General features: G+C 33.9%; 1 protein-coding gene across 1 annotated transcript in view; it reads right to left on the minus strand.

Annotated features, from left to right (window-relative positions):
• Positions 1-13,471, minus strand: part of LOC133205784 (uncharacterized) — a 30,998-nt gene extending 17,527 nt beyond the window's left edge. Inside the window, exons 1-4 of the mRNA XM_061341654.1 lie at positions 13,282-13,471; positions 10,491-10,562; positions 6,897-6,951; positions 6,181-6,333 (exon numbers count right to left, since the gene is read on the minus strand). Of these exons, the coding sequence (XP_061197638.1) occupies positions 6,181-6,333; positions 6,897-6,951; positions 10,491-10,547 (265 nt within the window). The 5' untranslated portion in view covers positions 10,548-10,562; positions 13,282-13,471. The remainder of the gene's footprint in view (positions 1-6,180; positions 6,334-6,896; positions 6,952-10,490; positions 10,563-13,281) is intronic.
• Between the last annotated feature and the right edge of the window lie 4,075 nt (positions 13,472-17,546).

Here is a 17,546-nt window from a genome sequence, read left to right on the forward strand (position 1 = left end):
CCATAAAATTTCAAAAGTAGGTCATAGTGACCTACTTTTCAGTTGACATACTTTGAGGACCCAAGATGCATCAACTGACAAAGTTTGGTGATTCTAAGCCAATTACCTAAAATGTTTCAATAAAGCAATAAATTTCAAAAGTAGGTCACTGTGACCTTCTTTTCAGTCAACTTACTCCAAGGACCCAAGATGCATCAAAATGACAAAGTTTGCTGATTCTAAGCCAATTAGTACCCGGAATATTTCATTAAAGCTATATAAATTGAAAGTAGGTCATGGTGACCTACTTTTTGGTAGATGTACTCCGAGGACGCAATATGCATCAACTGACAAATTTTGATGATTCTAAGCCAAATAGTACCCGAAAATATTTAAATACAGCCATAAAATTTCAAAAGTAGGTCACAGTGACCTACTTTTCAGTTGTCTTCTCCAAGGACCCAAGAATAATCAACTGACAAAGTTTGATGATTCTAAGCTAATTAGTACCTTAAATATCTAATTAAAGTCATAAATTTTCAAAAGTTGGTCAAAGTAACTTACTTTTCAGTTGACTTACTCCAAAGATCCAAGATGCATCAACTGACAAAGTTTGATGATTCTAAGCCAATTAGTACTCAAAATATTTAATCATAGTCATATAAATTGAAAAGTAGGTCACAGTGACCTACTTTTCAATCGACCTACTTTGAGGACCAAAGATACATCATGACAAAGTTTGATGATTCTAAGCCAAACAGTATTCAAAATATTTCAAAAATATCCATAAAATTTCAAAAGTAGGTCACTGTGACCTACTTTTCAGTTGACGTTTTTTGAGGACCCAAGATGCATCAACTTACAAAGTTTGATGATCATAGGCCTTAAAATGTCCAAAATATACCTCTAAAACGATTTGAAATCGAAAGCCTGCACAGTTCAAAAAGTAGGTCACTGTGACCTACTGTTTAATAAATATGTTTTATGGCCCCAAGATGCATCATCTTACAAGATTTAATGATTCTAAACCTCTCAGTATACGAATTAATTACCTTTAATATTTTGAAAAAGATTAGCCATAAAATTCAAATAGTAGGTCAAGGTGACCTACTTTTTAGTTGACGTACTTCAAGACCCCAAGATGCATTAATTGACAAAGTTTGATTATCATAGGCCTTAGATTGTTCAAAATATGCCTCTAAATCATTTTGAAAAAGAATGACTGCAAAATTTTAAAAGTAGGTCACCATGACCTCAAGTCCATCAAGTCAACATGATATGAGGTCCTTAGATGCATCAACTGACAAGATTTGATGATCCTAGTCCTTATAGTAAGCAAAATATCAACATTTTAATAAAATGTAATTTTTGGTCAACTTTGAAGTGAACTTGAGACCACGCCCTTTGCCCCAGGGTGATGCCTTGAACAAATTTTAATCTACAACATATCCTCATCGTTTTGTGTAAGTTTGGTGTTAATCTGTCCAGTGGTTCTTGAGAAGAAGATTTTTTAGCAACCATACTTTTAATTTTATTTACCTGATTATCTCCCTTTGTTTAAGCGTCACAACCCTAGTTTTAGTATAAATGACAGTCGTTGGGCCAAGGATACCCTGTGATAAATTTGACAATAATTGGCCATGGGGTTCTTGTTCTCAAAAGTTTATGCACACCACACACCACACAAATGGCCAAAGCATTAGCTCTTTGAGCCTTTGGCTCAGAAGAGGTAATAAACTGATAGATGAAGCTTAGTTGCCCAAAAGCAAGAGAAATAGGACGATCAGGATCAATGACATAATTAGTCTAATGTTCAGTAACAACTCATAAATTAAATTCTAAACTATCCCACATTTATCACTATCACTATGCAAACTATTAACAATCTACTGTTTTCTGTACTACCGGTACTTTTTACCCCATATTGTGACCTCTCACTTTGGCCTCAATTGGTCTTTGAAGAACATTAATGAGATAAGTTATTTTTGTCTCATTTTTATTCATTTATTATTTATACCAAGTCTACCTGATCATTAAAACTTTGAAAGTACTTTCTGTATAATACAGTAAAATTTCTTGCATGATTCTCTTTTTTCTATTAACTTTCAAATATATTATTTACAGTGATTAACTAACAAAGTGAATGGCAAAGGGGAATAACTTCTCTCATTTGAATACAAATTAATAGAGCCCTGGTCAGGACCAGAACACTTGACCAAATGATCCTGATGTTCAAAAATCTGGTAAAAAAAATCCTCGCTTATTAAAACTTTTATTCTGTTTGCCTTAGATATGCCAAGGAGCAGCTCTAGAAGTTTTTCAAAGAAATACAGCGTTTTCACTACAGATTCAACACAGCCCTATCCTAACACTAAAACCCATGTCCCAGGGTCATGAAATTCAAAAACATGGCTAATCTAAGATACCCTCATCAGCATAACTATGCACTTAGACCAAATAAAAAATTAAGACTGGTTCTCAAGCCCCGCCGCATTCAAGTTTACCCTGCCGCATTAAATTTTTTTTCATTAAAATTGATCAAAATATTCCAGAAATTGCTAGTTTGTCATGACAGGTTTTAAATTTAGAAGGCCCAGATCTCTATCATTAAAGTGTTTTTGAATACAAACTGAGATGTTATAAGATTCCGCTGAAAATAGACCTAGACTATTGGAGTTTGTTTGCTATTTTGGATTATCAGTCCTGGTACTTTAACAGGTCGAGGAATCTACCACATATGGATATTGTCGTCATTGCGCACAGAGGTGCTTACAGCGAGCAATCGTCCAATCCAATGAATGAGCCGAAAAGCATGATGGTCTACTACATGTTTATATTTTACTACAAACATGTGGGTCAGGCAAAGTTAGGACTCGATTTCAAATGACTGCGGGAAAGTCAACTAGGCCTAATAATTATTTTTAATGTTTTTGTGAAAAACACGAAGAATAGGTTCTAATTAAGATTTCCATGCTCAAATTAACAAACAAAGACAATTTTCTGTGTTAAATAGTACGTTGAAATACCGCTCACAGTCTTCACAAGTAGGACCTATATAAGAACTCAGTTTTTGAAAACTTGATATTCATATATTTGCCATGCTACTGGTGTTATTCATTGTTACTTTGTTATTTGTTTACCAGAAATTAAAAGTTAATGCAGTTATAAAAAACGTAAGTCTATTGCTGTATGGTATTTAAATTCTCAAGTACATTGATCATAGAATGTGTATCGAGTAGCATATATATCGAAGTTGTATACGTAGTAAACAATGACAATACGTGAGTACACCTCAGAGTCGATTTGTTTTGGACCAGGGAATAGTCACGTGAAATTCATACTGACTGATAGTACAGCACGGGAAAAACTGCCAGGCTATTGTCAACAAACAGACTTATACAATGGAGTGGAGAAAACCCAAATTTTACTGTTGTAAAACATTTGTATGTAAATGTGAGCATGGAACTAGAAGATAGTGATGTACATATTATATTATGTGTGTAAAATTGCTTGAAAAAAATCATCATGTCTTTCCGAGAGCAATTTCAAAAACTGGCCTTTTTGAAACGTACATGTAGTATTTTTTGTTGTAACCCATAATGCAACTCATTTAGCTGATTGGTCAGTTTGCCAGTCACGTTGGGTACCTCATTTAGCATGTAAATTTATTCCGACGTCAGAGAAAATAGTTTCCTCGACCTGTTTAACTTGTGGCCCAAATGTTTTGATGTCATGAAGCATAATTGGCAATAAAAGTTCCAACATATCTGTAAGAAATTTACTAGTTTCATTTTTAGACTGTCACGTCTGGTCTAGGTGGTGGACTTATCACTCCAACTTAGTCAAAGTATGAATTATGCAGTCCCGAGTTATGCAGTTGAGGCATTGTTTGGTAAATAAAAAAAATGGATTTGTTTGTTAGGGTGATGCTTTCAGATAGTATCAATGAAACTATTCGTTTGTTTGGAAGTTATGATATCTTTAATCTAGTTTGAAAATACAGATGCAGTTCAGAGCAAAATTCAAAATGAAGTCAAAAATGTACATAATGTCCTTTAAATGTCCATATGATGACCTACAGAAAAACAGTATTACTGAACCCTATTTAGAAGAATAACAAGAGAGTGTTAATATTTAACAAGATTCTGTATATGAACAAAATCATTAAGGCTTGAGCTAAATATACTCGTATGGTTGTGAATTACACTACAGAATCTCAAAGCTTCAGATTTTACCAAGGCTCCACACGTAAGTTGTTTGTTGGGCAAGCTTTTCATGTGAAAGAAGTTGTCTTGCTCAAATTCATTTTAGATTCCCTATTTCAAGTATTGCTCATTTTCCTGATGTTTGTTACTGCTGCAGAAGCAATGACAATGTGCAGAAAGTTGATCGTGCCAGACGTGCCTACTCAGTTTACTAATTATAATGATAGAAGCTCTTTCTAAACAGAAACATAACTTGTAGAATGAAAAGAATGCCAAAGTACAAAAAGATGAATGACTATCTTTGAATGTTTATTGAAATAACATGATTTGCCGTAGCAATATGAAAATGATCTTGAAAATAAAAAATAAAATAAAAAACCTGCCTGCCTCATTTGATTTTCAAAAAGATGGCCTGAGAACCAACTTTTTTTTTTTGCTTGGCCTTAGTTGAAGATTTTCAAAGAATTAATACATTTTCACTATATTATCAATATACCCCCCCCCCCCCCCCCCCCCCCCCCCCCCCGAGGAACACCAAAACCTGGGGACTGCAAGTTTTAAAAAATTTGTAAGAAGCACAATTGTTCATCATAACTATGCACTTTGTTTATCAGCTCAACACTCAGGAGCAGACATGATTATTTAACAGAATTAATGCATTTTCACTATATTATCAATAGAGCCCCACCCTTACACCAGAACATCTGACTTAGGGGCCATGAAACTCACAATTCTGGAAGGAGCACTCTTGTTCATCATAACTATACACTTAGTTTCTTTGCTTTATAACCAGGAGCAGAAAAGAATATTTTCAAAGAAATTGTGGTTTTTACTATATAATCAATAAATAGAGCCCCCCCCCCCCCCCCCGGGGCCATGAATTTCACAATTCTGGAAAAAGAATCAATGCTTATCATAACCATGCACTTAGTTTGTTTAAATAATACCCAGGTGCAGAGAAGAAGATTTTCAGAGAATCAATGCATTTTCACTATATAATCAATGGAGCCCCGCACTAACACCAAATACCCTGACCCACCGGCCATGAATTTCAAAATTTTGTAAAAGGCATCCTTGTGCATCGTAACCATGTACTTTGTTTGTTTAAATAATACCAAGGAGCAGAGAAGAAGATTTTCAAAGAAATAATGCATTTTCACTATACAATCAATAGATCTGCCCCAACAGCAAAACCCCTGACCCAGGGGCCATGAATTTTACAATTTTGGAAAAGGCATCCTTGTGCATCATAACCATGCACATAGTTTGTTTAAATAATACCAAGGAGAAGAGAAGAGGATTTTCGAAGAAATAATGCACTTTCACTATATGATGTATATAGCCCCGCCCTAGCACCATGAGCACCAGAACCCCTGATCCTGGGGCCATGAATTTCACAGTTTTGTTAGAGGGATCAATGCTTATTACAATCATGACAACAATTTGACTGCTTGATATCAAGGATGCTATATACCAATTTGGTTGAAATTGGTTAAGCGGTTTCAGAGAAGAAGCTAAAAATGTTCAAACGTTAACACACAACGCACGACTCACTCAGGTGACCTAAGAACCTGTCAAAATCCTATTGTAGTGTACAATACGTGCCCATTTCTAGCAAAAAAAATATTCTAGGAAAAAAGTGTGTATTATATTCGGCAAAATACGGTAGTCAGTTATTACTGGTTGAGATACACATCAGCGAATTTTTTTTAACTACTGGTTTATAGCCTCTTTTTCTTTTCCTTTGGGTAGGGGGTGGGTGGAGGAGTGGGGCATGGGGTGAGCATTTCTTTAAATGGATATAACACAATCTCAACAGTTTAAAAAAAATCAACAAAATACCTCCAAAAATATGCAAATAACGATGGACTTGACAGCTAGATTTTGAGAATTTTCTGAAAAGAATGCATCAAGATACCAGGAAAAACAATGGATAAGATTTTGAAGAGGACTTTGAAAGCATCTTTTTGAAGGCCTCATTATAGATCTTACTCACCAATTGTATCACATTGGTCACAGTCATTTTTGTAACAGTCTGGTGGTTCAGTCCATTTAGATGTGTCTATTCTATCAGGCATGAAGTACCCTACTGGGCAGTCTATACACAAATCACTGGTATTATCTTTAGTGCATGGAAGAAACACCTGATCTGTGTAGAGAATGTGTGGTTAATATAAAATGTATGAACAATCAATATACCACATAATGTAAAAACTAGAAATATGTCCATAGGACATGAATGCCCCTTCCAATGATACACTTGCATTGCAACATAAAAAAAGTACCTTGCTTCTTTGGTCTGAGCAAATACATGTGCTGGTAGTAGAATGATGAAAGAAGGAATTATTTGTGTAGTGTGCATGATCGTTTGTGTACATGCATTATTAGGAATAGTGAGTTCAAGGTCATAAGGATGGACAGAGGGATGGATGGAAGGTTGAAGAACAGTGCAAAAGATGGTTGTGATAAACACTTTATGCTCCAACCATATTCCTGGCAGGGCATAAAATTGTACAAAGGTATCACTTGTTTTGATAGGTATATGCTATATTGACTTACTCTATGTGACTAAATTTCTCATATATATCACATTTATTGTATTGTGGATTAAACATTTATTGTATTGTGGATTAAACAGTCATGAGCTACATGTAGTAACTCTGCCATTTACAGAGTATGATGATGATATTTTTATGGTTTTTAACAACTTACTCTTTGAGCAGTTTTGTACAAAACATCTGATCTGGCCCCGGTTTATCACTTGTCCCTGTAAAATGATAAGTATTTGAGGATGAGTAAACATTAGATATTTTAATCATCTGAATCAGTCATTATATGTGTGTCTTATAACAATTGCAACTTATAAATTTATTGTCAAAGCTTTAAAACAACTTCAGTGAAATAATATTAACATGATTAATTAAACATTTTACAATAAAGGGAAGGAGAACTTTTTGTGTACTTCTATCCAAGATTTTTTTGTAGGTGTGTGTTGAATCATTAATATTTTGATCTCAACATCAAAAGGGGTTTTTTAAGGTCATAAAATATTTCACATAAAATTTAATTACAAAAGCTGATTCCAGTGGCTGGAAAGTTTCTTCAATAATAGCCAAAACTCTAAGGAAAAAATAAGGGAATCGGAATTTTCTGGCAATATGCACAACTACATATTGTGTTCTAAATATCTGCAAAGTTTGACGAAATTCTGTGCAGCGATTTAAGAGGAGTTGAGCTGATAAACTGAAACTGTTCATCTCTATAATCAAGATATGGCCAAAATCTAAGATAAAAAGTGCCGAAATCCAGAAAAATAATGGAATCAGAATTTCCTGGCAATAAGCACATGTACACACTGTGTTCTAAATATCTGCAAAGTCTGACGAAATTCAGTGCAGCGGTTTAAAAGGAGTTGTGCTGACAAACTGTTCATCTCTATATTCAAGATATGGCCAAAAATCTAAGTTGAAAAGTGTCGAAATTCCCAGAGAAATAAAGGAATCGGAATTTAATGGTAATATGCACATCTACATATTGTGTCTTAAATATCTGCAAAGTTTGACGAAATTCTGTGCAGCGGTTTAGGAGGAGTTGCGCTGACAAACTTTTCATCTCTATATTCAAGATATGGCCAAAAATCTAAGTTGAAAAGTGTCGAAATTCCCAGAAAAATAAAGGAATCAGAATTTCCTGGTAATATGCACATCTACATATTGTGTCCTAAATATCTGCAAAGTTTGATGAAATTCTGTGCAGCGGTTTAGGAGGAGTTGCACTGACAAACTGTTCATCTCTATATTCAAGATATGGCCAAAAATCTAAGTTGAAAAGTGCTGAAATTCCCAGAAAAAATAATGGAATCAGAATTCCCTGGCAATATGCACAACTACACACTATGTCCTAAATATTTGCAAAGTTTGACGAAATTCTGTGCAGCAGTTTAAGAGGAGTTGCACTGACCAAAAAAAACAGGACTAATTGACTAACTGACAGACGGACGAGTCAAAAACATTAGACCCCCCGCAACTTGTTGTGTGGGGTATAATAAAAACATTATTTGCTTCTCCTGAAAAGTGACAAAAATTTTACATACGATAATTTGGAACTGCAACGACAACATGCTATCTGAATTGTTTTCTTATATCATATGTATCAGCTAGTTTTTATTTAGGCCAAAGTTTTTTTTTCGTTTGGTTTACGATTCCGCCGACCCTAATTTTCACAAATCATGAAAATAAAAATAATGTCTTTTTCCGACATATATTTCCGGATTTTTCTCAGCTGAACTGGTGGGTTTTAAATTTTAGAATGCATCTTAGTCAAATAAGCGCTTATAAATATATGAGATCTTTACAAACATTTAGGTGACCGTAAATAAACACATGTGCAAACCAAAAATGGCGGCTCTGTCATGTAACTAGGTAATTCCTCACTGAAAGCAATGACACACACTTAAAGAACTTTTTCTGCGTGGAAAAGTGAATAAAATCTTGGATAAATGATCCATTTCTCCAATTGCAATGTCTCAATTGGCTAAATTCATACCGTAATATTGGAGAGTGTATGCCCAACCCTGATCGACCTAGCAGACACGGATACACCTATAGATAATAAGGATTTATCAGTGCCTTCTCAGGGGCCGAAGTTCGGCCCATTCCCAATTGAAAATGAGTTCAGTTTTTTCCCAATTTGGCAGTACTTTTAACAATGCTTTTATTTTTAATTGTCTTGGAAAACACAAAGTAAAATTGTCAGATTTTCTGTAATTTTCATATATTTAACTCATTTAGCAAAGCTACAGTCATAACACATGTTTAAAAAAAACTGTAAAAACATCGCCAACTTTTAATCCGAATTTCCTCCGTTTTTCTAAAAATGATGATATTGTGTAATTATATAGATTTATTAAGTTATTTCCACCTACTCATTTGATCTGCGAGTTAATGGTAAGGAATTAAGGCATTATTTCAGATAGAAAAATATATTTTCAATGCATTAATACATATTAAAAGAGGACTTTTAGAAAATGTGTACATAGTATAATTTTTTGCAGGAGGTTTATAATCTTCAGAAACAGATACTAATCTAAATTGAAATGTCATACACACATGTACATGATGTACATGTACTACCCTAAGTTGTATAAATGCTTTATACCAATTGAAGTCCATTTTACTTTTATTAGTCTATTATTCAAAATTGATTTTGTACGAATAAGATGGTCCATATTTAATTGTCATTTGGTTGCCCAAATTAGAGTTCGTGCTGAAATGTTATTACCCCTGAGTACATGATTTAAGCAACATTTAAAAAATTTTTTGCAATTTCATCAAATAGCCGATAATTTTTTCCCAATTCCCCAAAAATGGTGTTTCCCAAAGGCTGATAAATCCATGGATAATAGTTAGGCCAATTTAGTGTTGAGAGATACATCTTAGTTGAAGTAACGTTGACTGGTATTTCACTGGATAAATTCAAATGTGTATAAAACATTTGTTAGTTTATAGAAGTAAATTCAATATACAAATCTTTGCAAATTTCATACTCAATTGAGATTAAAGCCCTTTGAATTACTAATAAATAATGAGCATTGCCTACTGTGCAAGTACATAACAAACATTTAAAGAAGGACTTGATTGAGAAATTATTAGGCTTTTTTGCTGCAGGTTGAACATTAAATTTGATAGCTGCATGATCAAATTATTATAACCTTTATTTCAACGTCAATTACTTTTAATATTGTTAAACACTTTAATTGTATTTTTCTTCAATCTAAATTTAACTTGAATTTGGATCCTTATATTTTAGTTTGTGGGGATACCAAGGTTTATAACACATCACATATCACTGAAGAGCACAAAATGTTGAACATCATGAACCAAGCACTGATTGACAAACAAAAATCAGAACTATATGTAAATGAAAATGACATTCACTCTAAAGTTAGAAATGAATTAAAATTAAATAAAAAGAGTTATGTGATCTAGACAATAAAACTTAAAAGTACTATTGACGTGTATTATTTTTATTAAAATAAACATTGCTGTTATTTTAAAATGAAATTGTTGAATCCTAAATTATTTTTATTTTTATTTTTCGACCACCCAATGCATTTTTTTGAGACAGAAAATCGTAAACCAAAAAAAATAAAAACTTTGGCCTTAAAATAATTGAACAGGGCTTTACTGGTACAATTTACTGGTTATGTTTATCTAGATCCAATAGATCTTATCTTGTAAATTAATGACTGGTCTAGATATAACACTTGCATCATTTTAACAATTCCTAGAATTCTAAAATACTTACCAACCCCTCGCCATGGTACTCCAAGATAAACATCAATAAAACCCACTCTGCTCCCATTTTACTATAAAATACCTGCCAATAATAAACATAGAACATGAAAAAAAATTGAAAATGTTATCTTTTTGCAACAAATCTACCAAGTGGCCTCAGAATTTGGCCACTTGGATTTACAAAGCAGAAAGTAATGAAAGTCAAAGTAGCAGCTGGTCACTGGAATTTCAGGTTTTCAGTATTGTCCACTCTGACTCTCCCCAAGTACATCAAAATATAAAAATGTGAAGGTTAGAGTCAGAGGAATCTTAGATTATCCCTTTTATTGATTGAGTTGCTGATACATTATTTGTTTGTTTTTTATGTTTTTGTTTGTTTGTTTTTTTTTTTAATAAATCATGCCTCGAAAAAACCTAAGTATTTAAATTAAATGGAGGATCCAACTGACATAATATACTGTCAGACATGGTTTAAATTAATAAGCATAGTAAATTATGAATTGAGATGGTTCATTGTCAAAACATCAGACATAAATGGGTGTGCTGATAAGTTGAATTATGCACCTTATGAAAACTTTTTTTTCTATTATCCTAATCATACAAAATGCTTTTGGGTAGTTTTAGTGAAAAATATACTTAAGATATCATTATTAAAGATTAAGGGCAGATCATACATTCCTAAACAAGTATCTCATTTTGTATCTCTTTGTAACATATCAAAAATATTTATAATTAATTTCTAAACTGTTTTCAGAATATCTTAAAAGATATAAACAACAAAATTTGTGGTATCAGCAATTTCAGTGATATCCAATATTCAATGAAGGAAATACATCCTCAGGTATCATGCATATGTGCCTGGTAATGAACCTCAATTTTTGTGAGGAAACTTCTGACCTTAATTTGGATTAAATTATTTTTTCTGCAATCTGATAAAAAATATATCTATTAACTATGGTATAAAGATCCCTAGGATACCTATAATACATAGTATTGGGCCTATCTCCAAGTATTCAGGAATTTATGAAAGTGCCTGTATTACCATACATTGTATGTGAAAACAGCTACATTTACTAGTGTCCATATTGCTATCACCCCTATCATAGTAAGACACTATGAGCATGATTGTGTGGTAAGAGTTAAGACAACAAGTGTGAAATGTTCTTATAATAATTTTATTCTCCTCTCTTCCTAGATGTGATGTTTGTGCATTTGTACTTAATAAATGGAGGAAAGCTGCTTTCATATACAATGTTACCAAATAGGCATACATTAAAACTTTTTCCACCTAGCAACAATATTCAAAGCTTTAAATTCATGACATTATGTTGTGGAAATAAATGTTTATTTCATTTATTTTTTTAATTTATATTAAATATCACTTATCAATACAAGCTTCAAAGAAAGTGTGTTTTCTTCCCTATGAATGAGTGAATAAGATTAATTTTAGCAAAAAAAAAAAAAAAATTATACCCATTCCCCAAATGGAAATTATTCTAACTACCAAATTTCAGCACACGTTTGATTTACACACATCCTTGCACTTTCACTAAGTAAACATTATTTTTAATATTCTAAGAAAAAAGGAACAGGTCCAGCACAATCTCTTGATTAAGCTATATAGCTTGAAATAGCTATATAGCTTTATTAAGCTATTCAAAATAGCTTGATAAAGCTATTTATATGCAGGTTTTCACAAAAATGTTATTTGTACAAAATAAACAAAAAGTCGCAAGTATTTGACTATTCGTATATATAATATGGGTTATCTAATCAACAACCCAAATCAAAGATAGTTCTAACTTTGCAGCATTTGAATACTTTTAAGCAAAAGATGAATTTCCATTGTTGGGTAACTGTACACTACCTTGTGTGCATTGAGGCATGGATAAGTATGATTGCTTCTCATTGTACTGAATTATTACCAATCAATTATCTTGTTGACCATAATTGGCCTCCTTTATAATTTCATTGAAGAAGTAACTGTATCAATTGCTTTATATAGCCCCAAAACTTTTAGAACTTTGAGTACAAAGTCTCTTAAGGAGACGCAATTTGATGAGTGATTTTTACATGCATTTTTTTTCATAAGAGTTCAAGGTTGAATATCATCACTGCACCAAGGTGCGACTTTTTGTGCATACTTGAAAAATAACACATCTGAGAAAAAAGTGTGATAAAATAGCTAAATCAAGCTATTCTGAATAGCTTAATAAAGCTATATAGCTAAATCAAGCTAGATAGCTTAATCAAGAGATTGTGCCGGACCTGAGGAAAATATGTTGTGCATTAATGAAAAATATTAAATCTATAATCCAGAAAATTCAGAGCAGAAGTGTGAGAAAGCTAAACCAAGTCACTAGTACTGTCAGTCCATGCTCAGTGATGTGTACAGAGTAACCAGATTGAACACACCCGGTAAAAACGTAAACATTTATAATAACAGAGTTTGTGCCCATGTTTACAAACACAGATGCTTGATGTGATATTGAATTTGAAGAATTTTCAAGCAATTTCGATTCATAAAACTGAGGTTATGTTTGGAATAAAATTAGACGTCGAAATAAAATATATTTTTTAACCAATGCGCCTCCATATCGCTGTTATGTTATCACATCGCATGTCTCGAATGTAAATACTGAGTCAATGAATGATCAAGGTGTGGAATGAATCATTGTATTGTATGATATCTGTCAGAGATACTAATGAGTTTCAATTTAAAATAAATGAATAAAAATAGTAAGAGGTGCAAGAGGTAATAGGATATCATCTGTAACACAAAATGATAACTAATTAATTACCTAGAAGCACGTAAGTAAGACTAAAATCTCCATTTTATAAACACTTCCGGTTTTCCTGCCGGATGATAATGCGCAGATCTTCTTTGGATGCTATGTCACATTGTCAAACCTTAACAGATTTGTAATATTGCTTACATATTCATTAAATTTCAGCAATGAGACCAGTACAAAAACTTCATGTATTCAAACCTTCAATACAAAACGCGTACGTGCGGTATACAGAAAAATGTCCATCGGTTTGTAAACGAAGTCTGCCTCTTCCAGACGTTTGCCGATTTAAAGACAAGTCGTACGCAAACCTATTCGTATACAAGGCGTCAAGTCGTAAGTCGTAACACTCCCTCCCCTCCTAGAGTATATAAATATAAAACTGTGGCAGACCAATTAAACCGAAGGGGGGGGGTATTATAATGATATTGTCAAATTAAGAAATTGATTTTACTGTTAATATAATATACATGAACATCATTCAGGCCCATGGGAAGCAATTTCAATTTGGTATATATATGTATATATATAAAGCACTAAAAATGACCAACGACACGAACAATAATAATTGTCAAATTTTCGGGACAACCTGTCCCTTCCTCAGGACAAAGAAAAAAGTTAAGAAGTCATAAAAACAAAGGAAATAGAGAAGCAAAAACAACTAGCACTACTACTAAACTACCAAACACTAAATATTTACAATGTTACATGTTTAATTTGGAGTTTATAAACAGTTGTGAACAAAGAAATCCGGAGCGCTATGAATTGCGTCCGGTCTATCGGGTGTACTCTGGTGAAGTGTGATTTACATAATTGAACGAATTAATTATCGCTAATTAATTACGGCCAACAGTAAATCGTACATTGTCTTATTCTATCAAAATAGCGTAACTCTACATGATAAAAAGAAATTAAAGAAAGATAATATGGAAGGACAATTTTGAAATATGAATTTGGATATATTATAAATTTGGAAATCGGAAAAAAGAAATAAACAAAAATGTGAGCTGTAAATATTTGGGTAGGTTGTTCCAGGATTACTAATACGAATTAACGGTAAAGTTTACACTATATAGAGAGAATGAACTTGTTTGTTACAATTCGGGATTGGGTCTAGTTCACGTTCATCCTGGTGAAGTCATTAAGTTTGTTAATACCATTAGGGCGGAATGACTTCAGCCTGTGCATCCAGAACTTTTCCTTGCCTTTTCTCTGCGCGTCTGTCCATCTTAGATTATGGTCAATAACCACTACTGTCATGTCCTCCCATTTGTGACCTTCAAGGTTGAAATGTTCCCCAACGGGTTCATTGAGTTTTTTGGTCCTAATGGTAGAACGGTGATTATTGACTCTCCTGCGGAGGTCTCCTGTTTCACCAACATACTGTTTGGAGCAAACTTTGCAGCTGATGAGATAAATGCATTTGTCTGTTTGACAGGACAAATTCCCTAGTATTTTGTAGCTGCGGCCTGTAACGGGGCTGTTAAAACTGTCTGTGTCAGAGCTGTACTTACAGAGAAGACATCTTCTGTCAGAGCAAGTTTTAAAGCCCCCGTTAGGTAATGGATTGTCCAATCTGGTTCTTACTACCCTGTCCTTCAGGTTCCTCGGGCGCCTGTATGTAGCCAATGGGGGCTCCTTAAAGACCTCTGCCATTCGTTTATTTGAGTGGAGAATTGGCAGATTCTTTTGAAGGATTCCGCTGAGGTTCTTAAGGACGGGATGGTATGTAGTTACCAGAGGGACCCTGCCGCTATTGTCTTTTTCCTTGTAGCGTAATAGGTTTTGCCTGTCATGTCCCGCCATCTCATCAATAGCAGTTTGTACGGTGCGGGCATTGTAGCCTCTCTTGCATAAGTGGGACTTAAGGAGACCGCTTTGTTCTTAATATAAGGCAGGGGATGAACAGATGCGCCGAATTCTGGTGGCTAGACCCTTAGGCACACCCTTAAATGTGTGTGGGGGATGACAGCTAGTTGGCATAAGATACAGATGGGAATCTGTGGGTTTCGTGTGGAGACTGAACTCGATTTCACCATCAGTCAGGGTAGATGTAGTATCTAGGAATATGTTTTTCGAATTAGATACGTCTACTGTAAATTTGATAGACTGATGAAAGGTGTTGGCGAACGAAATGAATGCCTCGAGGCTCTCGCGACATTCCACCCACTTCATCTCTATATCGTCAATGAAACGCAACCAGCTAAGGGGCCTAAATGGTGCTTGAAGTAGCAAGTTGCGTTCCAGTCTGCCCATGAAAATATTGGCATAAGATGGTGCCATTTTCGTACCCATAGCAGTGCCATTAACCTGCAGGTAATGTTCTCCATTAAACATGAAGTTGTTATACTTGAGAACATGTTCAAGGAGCTTGGCAAGGGACTCGATAGAAGGAATTTGTATGGATCTACTATCCCAGACTTCTCTCTCTCTCTCTCTCTCTCTCTCTCTCTCTCTCTCTCTCTCTATATATATATATATATATATATATATATCGGCAAAATTATTGGGGGGGGGGGCGCTGCCGATTTACTTCACTTTAAATCGAAAGAGTGTAGCTTTCGACCTCGGCGTAAGTATTTAGGATCTGGAAAATATGGGGCATCACTCACTCTTACTCCTCATAACCTATTTGGGTTTTATTTAATTACACGTACGCATCAATAAAAAAAGAATAGTCCACATTTCTTTTCATATAATATATCTTGTCCACAAAATGGCTGTTGATATGAGTTGATTGAAATAGTGGAAAGCACCTTTAACAAATAGATTGCAGTGACACTTTTTCACCAATCGCAACTTCTCGGGCCTTTCCGACTAGCGGAAAAACAACCTCGAATGTATTACGTAGACGCCATGACAACCCCCCTTTTCACAAACTTTGAAATAAATGTGAGAAGACCTCTTATCTGTGGAGTATAGAGTTTAACTTTATTGACTGTAAAGATATTACCTAAAATATACTACAAAAGGGGACTTTTAACTCCGTCTTTCCTATATTTAAATAAATAGGAAGTTGTATATAAAATTTTAACATCCGGTGATGTTAATACATTCGAGGTTGTTTTTCCGACCTCTTACGGAAAGACCCGAGATGATGCGATTGACTTTTTCACATTGTTAATGTATAAATGTTTTTAAAATTTAGAAATTTAGGGACCCCTCCAAAAAAAGATAGAAAGAAAAGGATGATCATAATAAAAATCATGTTGAGAAAGAGTAGTGATTAAATAAGTGGGGATGCCCTGTATACGAAACAAGTGCCTGTGATCGAGTATGTAGAGCAACATATTTACACCAGTACACTTCAAACTATCTGTCATGACTAAGAGTAATTCTGCCCTTTGATTTTAAAACGAATGCTAAAATTTATTATATTAAGAATATAGGTTTTATCCTGACTGGCATCGCCAGTCTTAGTCCCCTCCCTTTTTTCCTTATCTTTATCCGCGTAAGCGGGTTATGTAATTTTTTTCTGCAATAGCTGCGACGTTAATTCCCATACTAACAACCAAAGAAAGACATTTTGTTGTTGTACATCATAGTACATTTCATTGATGGAACAGCCACTGATCAGGAAATCTGTACAGGCAATATGCCTTGTGTTGTTCATGAACCGATAAACGGCAATGGTTTACTTTAGAAATAAAGAAGAAAATATTCAGTGGATGTAAATATTTATTCACAACACCATCATACATTGGCATATAGTCATGAATACAACAAACAATATTAACATATATAAATAAAATCAATAAAAAAAACTACTAACCACTTAAAGTGCGGGTCTGGGTCAGACGACACGTTCCTCAAATATTTTGTATACCTTGGTAGTATATCAAAAGTTATTTATAGAATAGAATAGGATTTATTACCAGATCAGGGCCCAATGGGCATATTATGCATAAACATATAACATGTAAAATTACAGATAACAGACAGAATACAACATATAATGAAGAGCAATCCTTCCATTTTGTACATGTATTTATAACTGTCATTCTCTTGTGATTTCTAAATTGTTTTCAATGTTTAAAAAAAAATAATAAGTACTCCAAAAATTGTGACATTGGCAATTCAAAAGATTACCCATAAGGATTTAATATAGAAATATCGCCCTCTGGTATCCTGGTAAGGTACATAAATTTTTGGTGAGTAAACTTGTTTAGGAAGTTAAACTTCAATTATTAATTTTGGGGGAAAATTATATATTTTCTAGGAACGTGGTCTGACCTTAATATTGACGAAGAATATTAGTCATACTTCTATCACTATTC

The sequence above is a fragment of the Saccostrea echinata genome, unplaced genomic scaffold (genome assembly GCF_033153115.1).
Source record: "Saccostrea echinata isolate AGI-Se365-2 ecotype Australia unplaced genomic scaffold, CSIRO_AGI_Sech_v1 ptg000054l, whole genome shotgun sequence".
NCBI lineage: Eukaryota > Metazoa > Mollusca > Bivalvia > Ostreida > Ostreidae > Saccostrea > Saccostrea echinata.